At 43.8% G+C, this 14,678-nt stretch overlaps 1 protein-coding gene across 2 annotated transcripts in view; it reads left to right on the top strand.

The window, feature by feature from the left end:
- Positions 1 to 8,568: 8,568 nt before the first annotated feature.
- The window catches only part of LOC123843994 (solute carrier family 2, facilitated glucose transporter member 3), a 91,495-nt gene continuing 85,385 nt past the window's right edge, over positions 8,569 to 14,678 (top strand). Inside the window, exons 1-2 of one of the 2 annotated variants that reach the window (XM_064591611.1) lie at positions 8,569 to 8,586; positions 10,175 to 10,252. In XM_064591611.1, the coding sequence (XP_064447681.1) occupies positions 10,232 to 10,252 (21 nt within the window). In that variant the 5' untranslated portion in view covers positions 8,569 to 8,586; positions 10,175 to 10,231. Of the gene's footprint in view, positions 8,587 to 10,174; positions 10,253 to 14,678 lie in introns of those variants that run through there. The other variant, XM_064591614.1, reaches the window with a different exon arrangement.

Raw genomic sequence — 14,678 nt, 5'->3', positions numbered from 1 at the left:
ACTAGAGATGAAAAACTGATCAACGAGGTTGGAAAGCGGGAGTTATTTTGAGGCCCAGCCTCCCAACAGCTCCGTTCCACCTTAAGAAGCTTTAGCCCCTCCCCCAGCCGGGTACTCAGCTCCTCCCACTCCCGTGTCAGCTCCGACCCGGGAACGTGGGGAAGGGAGGAGAGACGCACTGAATGGAAAGATTGGCGCCCGAGGCCGCAGGGTCAGTCCTTCCCCTATTCTACCCGCACGAGAGGAACGTGTAAAGCACCGGCTATTGGGTTTGGTTCTTTTCCGGAGGATTCAGGATGGCGGCGTGCCCGTCTGAAATTGGAGGGCGGGGGGGATATATGTGAGGGGTGGGGCTCATCTTGGGGTGGGGTCGAAGAGAACAGAACTGGGGCATTTCAGATACACAGTATGCAGTGATTGTCGGTCGAAAACTGTAAGTTAACGAAATCTGGACGCGCCTCTTCAAACCATTTCCAAAAGAGGGGGCAAGTTTTCCATTCTCCGCCCCAATTCCCCGTCTTCGTTTTAATTGATTGGGTTTAAGGTAGGCTGGGCCCAAGGTTGCTTGTTGATTGGCTACATCAGTAATCCATCAGGATGACGCAGGCGAGGGGGTGGCTATTTGGGGGAGGAAGTGAAGATTATTTTGGTACCTCCTACCGCAACTGCTGATTGGTTGAGGTTTGCAGTGAGGTAAAACAAGGCATAAAAATGTCCACTAAAGGGAAGGGCCTATTGGCCATTCTCTCAGGGACGATGTCTAGGGTGGGACTGGGAAGAGCCAGCTGGACTCTGTTATTGTACTGAAGGACCAAATTGATTAAAACCCGGAAATGAGTTTAGAAGGGAACTGAAGGAAAGAGGGAAATCCGCGGCACCTTCGTTGCCCTCAAACAAGGTCATTTCCTGCATAGGATCGATAATTTCCTGTTTACTCAACGAAGTCAGAGCGTACCCTGGCTTTCTGGAATACACATGGTAATTAAATTCTTGTGAGCCTTTGGTCCCAGGCTTCCCATTTACTTAACATTACCTAAAAGAATGAGACAGAGGAAAGGAAAAACATGGGGTTTAACGCGCCCTAGGGAAGGATAGGGAAACTGAGGCTCTAATAGAGAAAGCTAAGGATGGACCCTGGACCATAGTGTCCAAGCAGGTGGGTTCCTAAAGAAATCATTCATAAAATAATTGAAGAGAGTGGGCGGAGGTGTACGATTTGGTGAAACGATTTGTCTGAAGTAAAAGCATTAATCGTATACAGAAACCTTAGGTAGGGAATATATCTTGTTCATCGTTGTACCTCTGATGCCTGGTAGTGTCAGATACATGGTCCGAGATCTGAACCAAACAAGAATAGAAGACTTTTTTATAGTATAAAGGACAAATTCTAAAGATGCCAGACCTTTAGAATATGTTTTTTAAAGTATCTATATCAAAATAGTGGCTCAGTCCGTTGAGTCTGCATTTGGCTCCTTGAGCCTGTTTGCCTCAGGTCATGATCCGCAGTCTTGGGATGGAGCCCTGTGGGGTGCCCCCTGCTCAGGGGAGCCTGCTTCTCCCTCTCCCTCTGCCCCACCCCTACCCCCGTTGTGCTCTCTCGCAAATAAATAAATAAAATCTTTTTTAAAAAATAAAGTATCTATAAATAAATATTTTAAAAATAAAGTATCTATGTCAACTTCATAATCCTGGAAAATGTTTCACACCTACTTACCACCTGGGTTAATCCAGCCATAAAATGAGAGGTAGATCTTCTTCCCAAACCTACCATTTTCCCCTTAACACCCTGAGGCCTTTAAAATTTGCAAGCAGATTTCCCCTTAACCTATATTCCTAGAAAAAAATGAAAAGTTAGATGGAATTAGTAAAAAAGATGGCCTCTACATCCAATGAATGGAAAATAAGTTGTTTAACCTACAATCTGAGAGTCAAGGGTAGGAAGAACTTAACTATTTGAGAGTATTGAGAGATAATCAGCTATACCAGAAATTACTGAATCACTTGCCTTCCAGCAAGATTTCACCAATGCTTTAACATGGTCTAAAAACTGCTCTGAAATTGAGGAAACAGTGCAAAAACTTCCCAGAAGTGTTGTAACTATTCCCACTGCAGGACACTGCACGGGCTGTTGGTCAAGATTCAAGTACCTTTTATTTATCCAGAATGATTCCCCCTTTATAATTTTCTAGAATCTTCTAGGCCAGATAGTTTATGAGAGAGTATATCATACTGGCTCTTCAGTATAATTATGACAATAGTTTGAAATAAGGGGAGGAGCAGGGGGCAGCTATATATGCAATAATAAAAGTACCATAGGAAAGTTATTTCTAAGCTACAAATAATTCTAGCATAATAAGGTATACATTGTCAGGCACCTGGGTGGCTCAGTCGCAAGCGTCTGCCTTCAGCTCAGGTCATGATCCCAGGGTCCTGGGATCGAGCCCTGCATCGGGCTCCCTGCTCTGCGGGGAGCCTGCTTCTCCCTCTCCCACTCCCCCTACTTGTGTTCCCTCTCTCGCTGTGTCTCTCTCTGTCAAATAAATTTTAAAAATCTTAAAAAAAAAAAAAAAAAAAACACAAGACTGCTAAACTCACCCACCAGGGGAAGCTGCAGAAAGGGGAGGAATAAAGACTGTTGCTGAAACTGTTGAGTTCACGAACATAGTGCCTTCCTTAAGATCCGGGTATCAGGAAGCTACTGTTGCTAACACTGCCTCAGCAGCCTTCAGTGGCCATGAAGCTTGTAAATGGTTGCTGGGACAAGGCTGCTGAAAACCCCGACATCCCATGACCATGCCGGCCAGCAGCAGCTACCAAAGCAGCCAGGAGAGGGCTCCTGCCTCACTTCCACTTCTCAGGTCTCTTGGATGTGCAAATTATTGATAAATCGAAACTCACAACTAGAATCCTAGCTACAAGAAAATCTAGGAAATTGAGGTTTTGGTTTTCCAGCCTCTCTAAGGAGAGGAAAGTATATAAAAAGGAGGGAGGGGTACCTGGGTGGCTCAGTGGGTTAAGTGGCTGCCTTTGGCTGAGGGCATGACCCTGGGGTCTTGGGATGGAGCCCTATGTCAGGCTCCCTGCTCAGAGGGGAGCCTGCTTCTCCCTCTCCCTCTGCCCTTCCCCTGCCTCATGCTCTGCCCACTCCCCACCCCCCCAGGGATCAGTCAGTGGAGCAGTGACTCTGGATCACAGAGTTGTGAGTTCAAGCCCCACATTGGGTATAGAGATTACTTAAAAATAAAATCTTCATTTTTATTTTTTTTAAGATTTTATTTATTTGAGAGAGAGAAAGCATGAGTGGGGGGAACAGCAGAGGGAGGGGGAGAAGCAGACCCCCCGCTGGGCAGGGAGCCTGGCTGGGGGCTCCATCCCAGGACCCTAGGATCACAACCTGAGTGGAAGGCAGACGCTTAACCAGCTGAGCCACCCAGGAGCTCCAAAAATAAAATCTTTAAAAGTAATAATAAAAAGGGGCCCCTGGGTGGCTCAGTTGGTTAAGCATCTGTCTTCAGCTCAGAGCATGATCTTGGGGTCCTGGGATCAAGTCCTGCATTGGGCTACACTCATCAAGGAGTCTGCTTGTCTCTCTGCCCTTCTCCCTGCTCATGTGTGTGCACTCTCTCTGTCTCAAATAAATTAAAAATCTTAAAAAAAAAAAAAAAATAGGGGCGCCTGGGTGGCTCAGTCAGTCGTTAAGCATCTGCCTTCGGCTCAGGTCATGATCCCAGGGTCCTGGGATGGAGGCCCGCATCGGGCTCCCTGCTCCTCGGGAAGCCTGCTTCTCCCTCTCCCACTCCCCCCTGCTTGTGTTCCCTCTCTCGCTGTGTCTCTCTCCGTCAAATAAATAAAAATCTTAAAAAAAAATCTTAAAGAAAAAATAATAAAAAATAAGGGCGCTTGGATGGCTCAGTCGTTAGGCATCTGCCTTTGGCTCAGGTCATGATCCCAGGGTCCTGGGATTGAGCCCCGCATCGGGCTCCCCGCTCAGCGGGAAGCCTGCTTCTCCCTCTCCCACTCCCCTTTCTATATTCCCTCTCTCGCTGTGTCTCTCTTTGTCAAATAAATAAATAAATCTTTTTTAAAAATAATAAAAATAAAATAAAATGTCCTTGGTAATAAGTAGAATGAAAGGATTCTGAGCCAGAAGCAGCACAAGAATGAAGCAAAAGTCTGTTTCACACTTTTTAATTTTATAAACCAATAGAGATATAGTGGGGAGCAGAGAATTTTTTATATAGTCACATAAAGACATTACCAACTACCATCTACCATAACCATCATTTCATTAGAGAATTAACATTTTTTAAAGGAATTTTTTTTAAAGATTTTACTTATTTATTTGACAGAGAGAGAGCATGAGCAGGGGGAGCGGCAGGCAGAGAGAAGCAGGCTCCCAGCTGAGCGGAGAGCCTACGTAGGACTTGATCCCAGGACCCTGGGATCATGACCTAAGCCGAAGGCAGACGCTTAACTGACTGAGCCGCCCAAGCGCCCCGAGAACTAACATTTTTAATACCAAAACGATGGGAAGGTTATACTCTCAGAATTTAAGAACTGGATACATTTCACCTCAAAAAAAAAAAAAAAAAACAGGGCGCCTGGGTGGCTCAGTTGGTTAAGCGACTGCCTTCGGCTCAGGTCATGATCCTGGAGTCCCCGGATCGAGTCCCACATCGGGCTCCCTGCTCAGCGGGGAGTCTGCTTCTCCCTCTGGCCCTCCCCCTCTCATTCTCTCTCTCTCTCTCTCAAATAAATAAATAAAATCTTTAAAAAAAAAAAAACAAAAAACTACCTTGTTCTTTCCTTTCCCGAGGAAACACTGTTCCAGTGTGGCATCACTATGAAACCACGGAAGTAGTATGAGGTCACAGCCGTAGCAGGGAAGAAACTCAGCTTCTTGTCTAGTCTGTTTCAGACTTGCCAAATAGCCTTGAACAGGTCACTTTACCACTGGGCCTTCATCTACTGCTAACTAAAATTAATATTACAAACAAATATTAACATTTAAGAAAGGAGAAGAGAAGGTGTGGAAGAAACAGTTTCTAAAAGGAACATAGACTAGAAAAAAAAACTTATTTAAAAAGGCATTAGACTAATGGAACTCTTAGTTCTCTTACAGTTCTAAAAGTCTATTATTCAACTTTTTTTCTGGACTCCTAATAACCCTCGACCTGGACTTTGGCTTGTAGAGTCTACTTATGTCAACTCATCCCCTTCAGTGGCCCAGATTTAATAAAGCACAGATTTTTTTTTCATGTCACTCTTTTTGTTCAAAAGCATTCCATGACTACCAATTGTCAATAAAATATAATCCAAACTATTCAGCGTGGCATTCAAGGTCCTCCTCAGTCCTAATCCCTACCTGACCTGCAATTTCTTGCCATTCAAAAAACAACTGGTATCACCTGACCTATCAGGTTTTATTTGTTACCATTTCCCCTCCATTTTATTTCAACAAATATTCATTGAGCTTATTGAGCATCTTCTACGTGCCAGACTCTGTGTTAGAAACTTCAGGTTCAAAGATGAATCAGGGGGCTACTGGGTGGTTCAGTCAGTTAAACATTCAACTCTTGACTTTGGATCAGGTCATGATCTCAGGGTAATGAAATCAAGCCCTGGTGGGGCTCCAAGCTCAGTGGGGAGTTTTCTTGAAGATTCTCTCTCTCCCTCTCCTTCTGCTCCTCCTCCCTTCTCAAGAAACAAAACAAAATAGGGGCATCTGGGTGGCTCAGTCTGTTGAGTGTCTGCCTTCAGCTCAGGTCATGATCCTGGGATCCTGAGATGGAGCCCTACGTCGGGCTCCCTGCTCATCAGGGAGTCTGCTTCTCCCTCTCCCTCTGCCTGCCACTTACCCTGCTTGTGCTCTCTCTCTCTCTAATAAATGGATAAAATCTTTAAAAAAAAAAAAAAGAAGAAGAAGAAGAAACAAAATAAAACAAAAAAACAAAGATGAATCAGGCTCAGCCCCTGTTAGAGTGACTACCCATCCCAGGTTGCCCAGGACTATCCCAGGGAAACCCCTTAGTCCTGGGATAACTGAGATAGTTGATCACCCTAGCACCTGTTGACAAGAAATTATAAGGATCTTAAGATCCCTTCTAACTCAGAAACTCTGCCTAGATGCATATTCTTTTCCCCAACTTTCTTCCAGAGTAATTATTTTGGATTTCCCTAACAATTAGCATAGTATCAAAGACTATTCCCCAGCAATGACTTTTATGTTTGTACCACTGCCTAGATTATAAAATCCTGAAAGGCAGATACATCTTTTCAGGACATCACAGTGACTACTAGAGCCTTATAATGATAGTAAAAGGGATGCAGGTTGAATTGAGCAGAGAAGTTGGACAAACTAATATGTCAGGCTTTTTTGTTCTTTTCTTTTTTTTTTTTTAAAGATTTTATTTATTTATTTGAGACAGAGAGAATGAGAGAGACAGAGAGCACATGAGAGGGGGGAGGGTCAGAGGGAGAAGTAGGCTCCCTGCCAAGCAGGGAGCCTGATGCGGGACTCGATCCCGGGACTCCAGGATCATGACCTGAGCCGAAGGCAGTCGCTTAACCAACTGAGCCACCCAGGCGCCCCAGGCTTTTTTGTTCTTAATTGAAAACTTTTTAAAGTAAAACGCATCAGGAAAAATGTTTTATTGGGTGGTTGTTTTTATAAAGTTAACAGCACCCAGACCAAGTGACAGAACAGACCCCAGAAGCCCTGCTGTCCCTTCCAGTCACAATCCCCCAACGGGTAACCACAATCTGGATTTATGACACCATAGATTAGTTTTGCTGTTTTTGACCTTTACATAAATAGAATCTTTCAATACATTCTCTTTTGCACCCTGGTTTCTTTCACTAAACTTTGCGAGATTCATCCATATCATTGCATATCACCTTAATACATCTGCTCTCATTGCTGTATCCTATTTCTTTGAGTGAATATACCACCATGTATTCATCCATTCTTCTTTCAATGAACATTGGATTATTTCCAGTTTTGGAGCTATTATGACTACTGCTGAGATGAACATTCTAGTACCTATGTTTTGGCGAACATGTATATGCATTTCTGTTGAAATACCTTGAAATAAAATTGTTGGGTCACAGAGTAGGCCTATGTTCTGTTTTAATAAATATTGCTAGTTTTCCTAAGTGATTGCACCAATTTATCAATGTATACCCCCAATTAACAGTGTATGAGAGTTCTGGATGCCTCATATCCCCTCCCACGTTTGGCATTCCTTCTTTCTTTCCTTTTCCTCCTCCATTTTAACCACTCTGGTGGGCCTGCTGTGGAATCCCATGTGGTTTTAATTTGGAGTTCCCTGATGACCAATTCAATTGCATACCTTTTCATGTGTTTATAGTTCACTGGGACGATCTCTTTTGAGAAGTTCAGTGTAGACCTTTAAAAAAAAAAACCAAACAACAACAACAACAAAAAACTGTCACTATTGCCTATAAGCCATCATGGTGAGGTTCCAAATAATTCCAAGTTAGGTTCGGAGAAGAGCAATCTCTCCAAAACATTTTTGTGTTCTCTTAGGCCCTCCCCTCCCCTGGAGAGCACCAACAGGGCAGCAGGGGATGACTTTTTTTTTTTTCTTTAAAGATTTTATTTATTTATTTGACAGAGAGAGACACAGCGAGGGAGGGAACACAAGCAGGGGGAGTGGGAGAGGGAGAAGCAGGCCTCCCGCCGAGCAGGGAGCCCGACGCGGGGCTCGATCCCAGGACCCCGGGACCATGACCCGAGCCGAAGGCAGACGCCCAACGACTGAGCCACCCAGGCGCCCCAAGGGGGCGACTTTTATTAGAAACCCGAAAGAGTCCTTCCTGGGGGGTGGAAAGACAGACAGTTGCGTTTTTCATCAGAAAACAGCCACAGGGGCCAAAAGAACTACCAGGAATTGCCCCCGCCCCCGCACCCCCGTCCGCCTTCTCGGCACCCACTCCCGCCCGCCCCGCGGGGCTATCTGGGGGCACCATCTCGGGGGCGAGGGGGCGGTGAGGGGGACGGGTATCTCTTAAAGCAGAAATGTTAACACCCTCCTAACGGCGACTTTGAGGATGGTGGGGCCCAGCACTGTTTCCCCGTAAAGGGTTCCCAGCCCCCCGGGTCCGGAGACGCCGGAGGGGTAGTGCGGCGGCCGCCCGCGCGGGTCAGTTTGGGGCGAAGGTGAGACGTGGGGCTGGGGCCGCCGCGGTCGCGACTCGCGAGCCGGACCCCCGCGCAGCCCGCGGGTGGGAGCGCGCGTCCTCCTCCCGGAGGGAGCCTGATAAACGAGTCACGGTTTACTACCACATCAACGGATCCGTGCCCAAAGAATCCTTGGCATTTGGCAGCAGCGCGGGGGTCCTAACGGCTGCTCGGCGAGCCCCGCGTAAGCGCAGCGGCGCCGTCACTGCCGCCCCCGGACGCAGCGGCCTGGGACGGCGGAGAAGCCTGGGGGGCCCCGGAGATGGGCTGTTGAGCGGAGCCGCAGGGCCCAGCTGCAGTTGCCGGTCCGGGTGGTGGGCGCGCCGCGCTGTCCAGTGGCCGGCAGGTGGGAGGACCAGCCCGCGAGCTGGGATCGGGTCAAGGTGGGTGGAGGCCCAGAGCTGGGCTGGGCGGAGGGGAGCGGGTCCTGCGGCTCTGGAGAAACCAGCACGTCGCCTCCGAGTATTGGAGAGAATATTGGTTATTTCCCGAGCACCTACTGTGTCTCAGTCCCTGCTCTAAATGCTGGGGGTCGCACTGTGTACCAGACAATGGCCCTGCCCTCCCGGAGCTTATATTCTAGCGAAGGGACAGACAAGAAAAACACACAGATGTATACTAAAATGCCAGACGGTGATAAATCTTATGAAGAAAATACACAATAAGATGGGGAGGGGACTGGTGTATTAACCTGGGCGAGGGAGAAGGGACGGTATATTAAATCGGGGGAGGGGGGCGGGGGGGATAGGGTGGGTCTGAGAAGTCCTTTCCCAGGAAGTGTCTTTTGACAAGAGACCTGAAGGAAGTGAGGAAGCCGTGAAGAATGGTCCAGGCAGAGGGAACTTGAAAGATGTCTACCAGGGGTTTAACTGTTAAGCGGATGAGATTAGTTTTGTAGGTTTTTGCGAGATGAAAACTGGAATTTTCTTAGAAAATTATGGATCATCCATTCATTTAATGCTATATTCCTGAAGTGTAAGAGAAGGGGAGTAAGGCCATGTGTCCTTGACAAAATACTGTTATTAATTTTGTCCCAGTTTAATACATAGACTAAATTTAGAATTTCCGTTTGTTTTCAAGAAGAACTTATCTGAATCAATTTCATAAATAACCAAGTAGCATCTCCCTTTTTAACAAAAGTATATTTACTCGAGTTTAAAGAGTTATGGGCTGTTTTTGTTTGTTTCTGGATTTGTCCCCTCCCCCCACCTCCCTAAATGAGGATGACCTAGAAGACAAGAAGTAGCAGACAGGAAAGGAGAGAGATGAGACTGGGGTGAGAAGTTTGAAGAGAGAAATGGAAAGGAGAAGTCACAAGGAGGCTGTGGAATAGTCAGAGGAATGGTCTGTCCTAATTCTCTAATTGCTCCTGATAACCTCAGGAAATAATACTGGTGCTTCAACATACAACATCTCAACTGATCCCCACAACTGTGCATCCACTTCAGGAGAGGAGGGAACAGATTCAAGACTTGATAACTGGTTAAGCAGAACCATGATTTCTGACTCCACTACAGCTCGCTGAAGCACTTTAGGCCAAAGGTGGCTTATTTCCAATATTTTAAATTTTATATGGCAAAATAAGCCACATTAAGTCCCAGAATTTTGTAACAGCAAGATTACCTAACCCCTGCTTATTTTGCTAATGGGGAAACTACTAGTTGATGACAGACCAATGACTCAAAATATAAGGGTTCCCTTTTCACCATATCCAGCTCTGTCCCTTTTCTCTCCCCAGAACCCTTAACTTGATAAAATTCTTCCTACTGGCCACTGAACAAGTGGAAAGAGCTTTGTTGAAGACCCCAGAATTGAGTTAATCTAAGACATCATTAGAATTCTGTGAAGGTTTCACGTTCTTCCACAAGTATTTATTGGTGTGCCCACTAGTGGGCTAAGTCATACTTAATAAGCTCTCAAGGAGTTTAAGTAGATAGAGCGAATAAATAACTAGCCAATTACAATTTACAGGAAGCAGTACCTTGAAGAGGAGTTGGAGGGAGAGTCAATTCTTAGTATAGCAGAGAGATGGAGCGCAACAAACGGGATGTGAGTATTAAGAATTTATGTCAGATTGCTATCAAACTGTTTGTCATGGTTGTGTTAATAACCATAATACCTATCATCTTCCTAAACTTTCGTTGTCTTGATCATGTATGACATACATAAGTGGTGGTGGGAGAGACTGTTGCAGCCAATGGACTTGGTACATTCTCACATTCTCTTTTCACAATTAACCAGTATTTGCCCCTTGTGGTGTTTTGTGCTTTCATATTATCAAGAGTAATAAGAATGGTAAAATATCCATGTTCAGCATTGCAATTGCAAACAGGTCTTGGTAAAATTATACATAACTGGTCTTGGGGGAACATCCTCAAAAAGACTCATGGCTGTGTAGGTGTAAAGAGTAATACAGAGTAATATATGAATGCACGATAGAACTCTTCTTATAGAGCAGACTCTAGAGTGTAATTGAGTCCCTATTACCTTCGAAGTATTGTGATAAGAATCTCCAAAAAGGCATTAACACTTTGGAATGAGATGGGGTAGGGTAGACATCATTGGGTGGCTAAAATCACATATTGCATCAAGTCAGTGGTTTACCACATGTGATCACATCTAGAAAGACTTTAAATAAGGTTGTTTCTGGGAAATCATTGGTATCTTGAATGGCCGCCATCCTTTCCTGTCTGCTACTTCTTGTCTTCTAGGTCATCCTCATTTAGGGAGGGGGGGGGAGGGGACAAATCCAGAAACAAACAAAAACAGCCCATAACTCTTTAAACTCGAGTAAATATACTTTTGTTAAAAAGGGAGATGCTACTTGGTTATTTATGAAATTGATTCAGATAAGTTCTTCTTGAAAACAAACGGAAATTCTAAATTTAGTCTATGTATTAAACTGGGACTGCCTGATTTTTTTCCTGAACTTTTTAATAGTCATACTAAGGGAAGAAAAGCTGGGGGAGCAATTGCTCTTCCTTAACATATTTTCCAAAAGATGTACGTTTTGGAAAAATTTAAAAGCCAACACATTTTAAAAGATGATACATTTACATGACAGTTGTTAAGACTATTTTGGAAAGATGTTAGAGGAAGCACTATAAGAGCAAGATATGAAACACAAAGCCACTGTGCCCCTGCCATCCCAGACCCCTATCTAGTCCCGCCTGCTGTATACTTATTTAATAATTAGATTAGACCCTTTACTTTGTTTTCCATTTCAAAAATCACAGAATTGTCTATCTCTGTTGTTTGTGAGCTTCTAATTATGCCAACCTTATCGTTATTAAGATATCATATATTATTGTTGTTTTTATTTTAAAAGAAGTCTGTATCTATGAAACATCCCAATAATACAGAAATTACAGGACAAAGTCTCCTGAATCTTGGTAGTAATTAAGGATAAATAAAGGTTTAAGATGGTTGTTGCTGTTGTTACTTTGGACAAGGTCGTTTTGACATAGCCAGATACAAATGGCTATGAAAGTTTGTCCTATTTCATATCTATTAGCCACACTATAATTAGCTTTTTGCATGACATCTCTCTTTGCCTATTATTGTAACAACTAAATTAGATCATATATTCTAAGCACTTGGCAGAGTCTTTGGCTATGTAGGGAAAAATCCAGTTCTTCCCTACTGTGATTCTTTCCTTTGGGTCTTGTTACTACTCACACAAAACACTTCAGTTCTAGTCACCAAATGTGTGGAGGTTTTTCCTCACACCAAGCAATTTTCTGTAACACCACTTAGTTGTCCTACAATTTTGTTCAATTAGGACACTATCTACCTGGAGATAGTACCAGATTCCACAGGTTAGGGGCCCAGTCCTACTAGACTGACCCTCCCCCCAACACACTCACACACTTCAGATACCAGTTGCAAGCCCTGATTATACCCATACTTCTGACCAACTGGCCCTAGATCAGGGGTTCCAACAACCCCTCCTTTGGGTTTGACTAATTTGCTGGAGCGACTCACAGAACTCAGGAACACTTACTTATATTTACCAGTTTATTAAAGACTATGATAAAGGGTACAGATGAACAGTCAGATGAAGAGATACATAGGGCAAGTCTAGGGGGTTCCCAAGTTCAGGAGCTTCTATCCTCCTGGACTTGGGGTGAGTCACCCTGCCAGTATGCATGTGTTCACCAGCCTGAAAGCTCTCTGAAACCCCTACTATTGGGATTTTATGGAGCTTCCTCATGTAGGTATGATCAATTTCTAGCCCCCCTCCCTGCTCTGGAGGATGAGGAGGTGGGGCTGAAACTTCAAGCTTCTGACCATGGCTTGGTCTTTCTGGTGACCAGCCCCCATCCAGGAGTCCTCTCATTAATGTAATGAGTCACCTCATTACAACAAAAGATGCTCCTAGTGCTCTCATCACTTAGGAATTTATAAGGGTCTTAGGATCTCTGTGTCAGGGATGGGGTCAAAGACAAATAATAGAACAAGAGATGCTCCTAGTATTCTTATCACTTAGAAAATCACAAGGGTTTTAAGAGCTTTGTGCCAGAAGCTAGGCATATAGAAAATATTAAATAATTGGGAACTTCCAATTATTTACATACATTGATTTGTGAGGCAGATGTTATTATCTGAATTCAAGGTTTAAGATCTTGAGATAAATTTTCAAGGTCACACAGCTAGAGCATGCTAGAGCTGGCCTGTGATCAATGTCTTTATACCAAAGCCCTCTTTCTTTTCTTTTGTTTTTCATTTTTCTTCTAGTAGACAGATCAAGAGGTTCAGAATTCAAAAACAATTGGGAGAAAGCAATCACAGTGTGAAGAAGGTAACCTACATTAGTATTCACCTGTTAGATTTTAGTTTAGGTTCAAGAGGAGATCAGGAAGGAATATAGAGTTAGAAGACTAAATCTAGGGGCACCTGAGTGGCTCAGTGGGATCATGACCTTAGGCTCAGGTCATGATCCCAGGGTCTTGAGATTGAGCCCAGCATCAGGCTCTCTGCTCAGTGGGGAGCCTGCTTCTACCTCTGTCTGCCGCTCCCCCTGCTCATGCTCTCTTTCTCTCTCTGACAAATAAATAAATAAAATCTTAAAAAAGAAAAAGAAAACTAAATCTAAAGACATCCAAACATCCTTGCCCTCTAGCCCTCCGTAACTCCTTAGCTTGCTATGTTAGGGAATACCACAGAGGTAAAATGACACATAAACATCATTTATACAAATTATGATGGGAATCAGATATATAGTTCTTTGATTCAAGTATTGCTCCCCTAATAAAATAATTTATGGAGTAACAGGATTGTTTTTCTCAAAAATGGGTAGTTCTCTGTGATTCGGTTGTTCATTCAAATATTTCAAATAGTACCTATGGTAGGTACTGTTGGTGCCAAGGACTAACCTCAAGTAGCTTATATTCTGGCAAAGGAAGTGATACATTCTATTAAGAAAAATAGGGCGCCTGGGTGGCTCAGTTGGTTAAGCGACTGCCTTCGGCTCAGGTCATGATCCTGGAGTCCCTGGATCAAGTCCCGCATCGGGCTCCCTGCTTGGCGGGGAGTGTGCTTCTCCCTCTGACCCTCCCCCCTCTCATGTACTCGCTCTCTCTCATTCTCTCTCTCTCAAATAAATAAATAAAATCTTAAAAAAAAAAAAAAAGAAAAATAAAGCAAGGTAAAGGCATAGATGTTGGGATGGGAAGGTAGAATTGCATAAATAATGTGGTCAGAGAAGGCCTGTCCAACATGAATTTGAGCAGGAACCTGAGTGACAATAAAGAGCCAGCCATGAGAAGATCTGAAGGAAGTGTTTCAGATAGAGGGAAGAGTAGATGTAAAGGTGCTAGGGTAGAAAGGCTTAGCAGATTAGAGCAAAGAGTCCACAAAGTTTTCTGTGAAGAACCAGGTAGTATTTTAGGCTTTGTAGGCCCTATGTCTCTGTTAACAACTATTCAACTCTGCTGTCATATGTTAAAGCAGGCACAGACATTATGTAAACAAATGAGCATGGGTGTGTTATAATGAAACTTTATTTATAAACACAGGAAGAGGCCTGACATCAAAAGCATAAACCATAAAAAAAAAAAAAAAAGGATAATTTTGGCCTCACCAAAATTAAAAGCTTTTGTTCTACAAAACACCCAGTGAAGACGGTAAAGAGACAGGCTACAGAGAAAATATTTGCAAACCACATATTGACAAAAAGCCCTCTCAAAACTCAACAGTAACTATAGTCAAAACAGGGTGGTATTAGCATAACATTAGACATAGATCAATAAAATAGAATTGAGAGTCCTGAAACAAACTCCCATATGCCTATGTTCAACTTTCAACAAGGATGCCAGGACCATTCAGTGAGGAGAGAATAGCCTTTTCAACAAATGGTGCAGGGACAACTGGATAGGCACATGCAAAAGAGTGAAGTTAGACCCTTACCTCACACCATTTACAAAAATTAACTTAAAAATCTTTAAAATAAAAAAAAGAAAAGAAAATACAGATA

The sequence above is a fragment of the Mirounga angustirostris genome, unplaced genomic scaffold (genome assembly GCF_029215605.1).
Source record: "Mirounga angustirostris isolate CCGP_5_RB_7025 unplaced genomic scaffold, mMirAng1.0.hap1 SCAF_5, whole genome shotgun sequence".
Classification (NCBI taxonomy): Eukaryota; Metazoa; Chordata; class Mammalia; order Carnivora; family Phocidae; genus Mirounga; species Mirounga angustirostris.
This window is presented reverse-complemented; position numbering and strand designations above follow the sequence as displayed.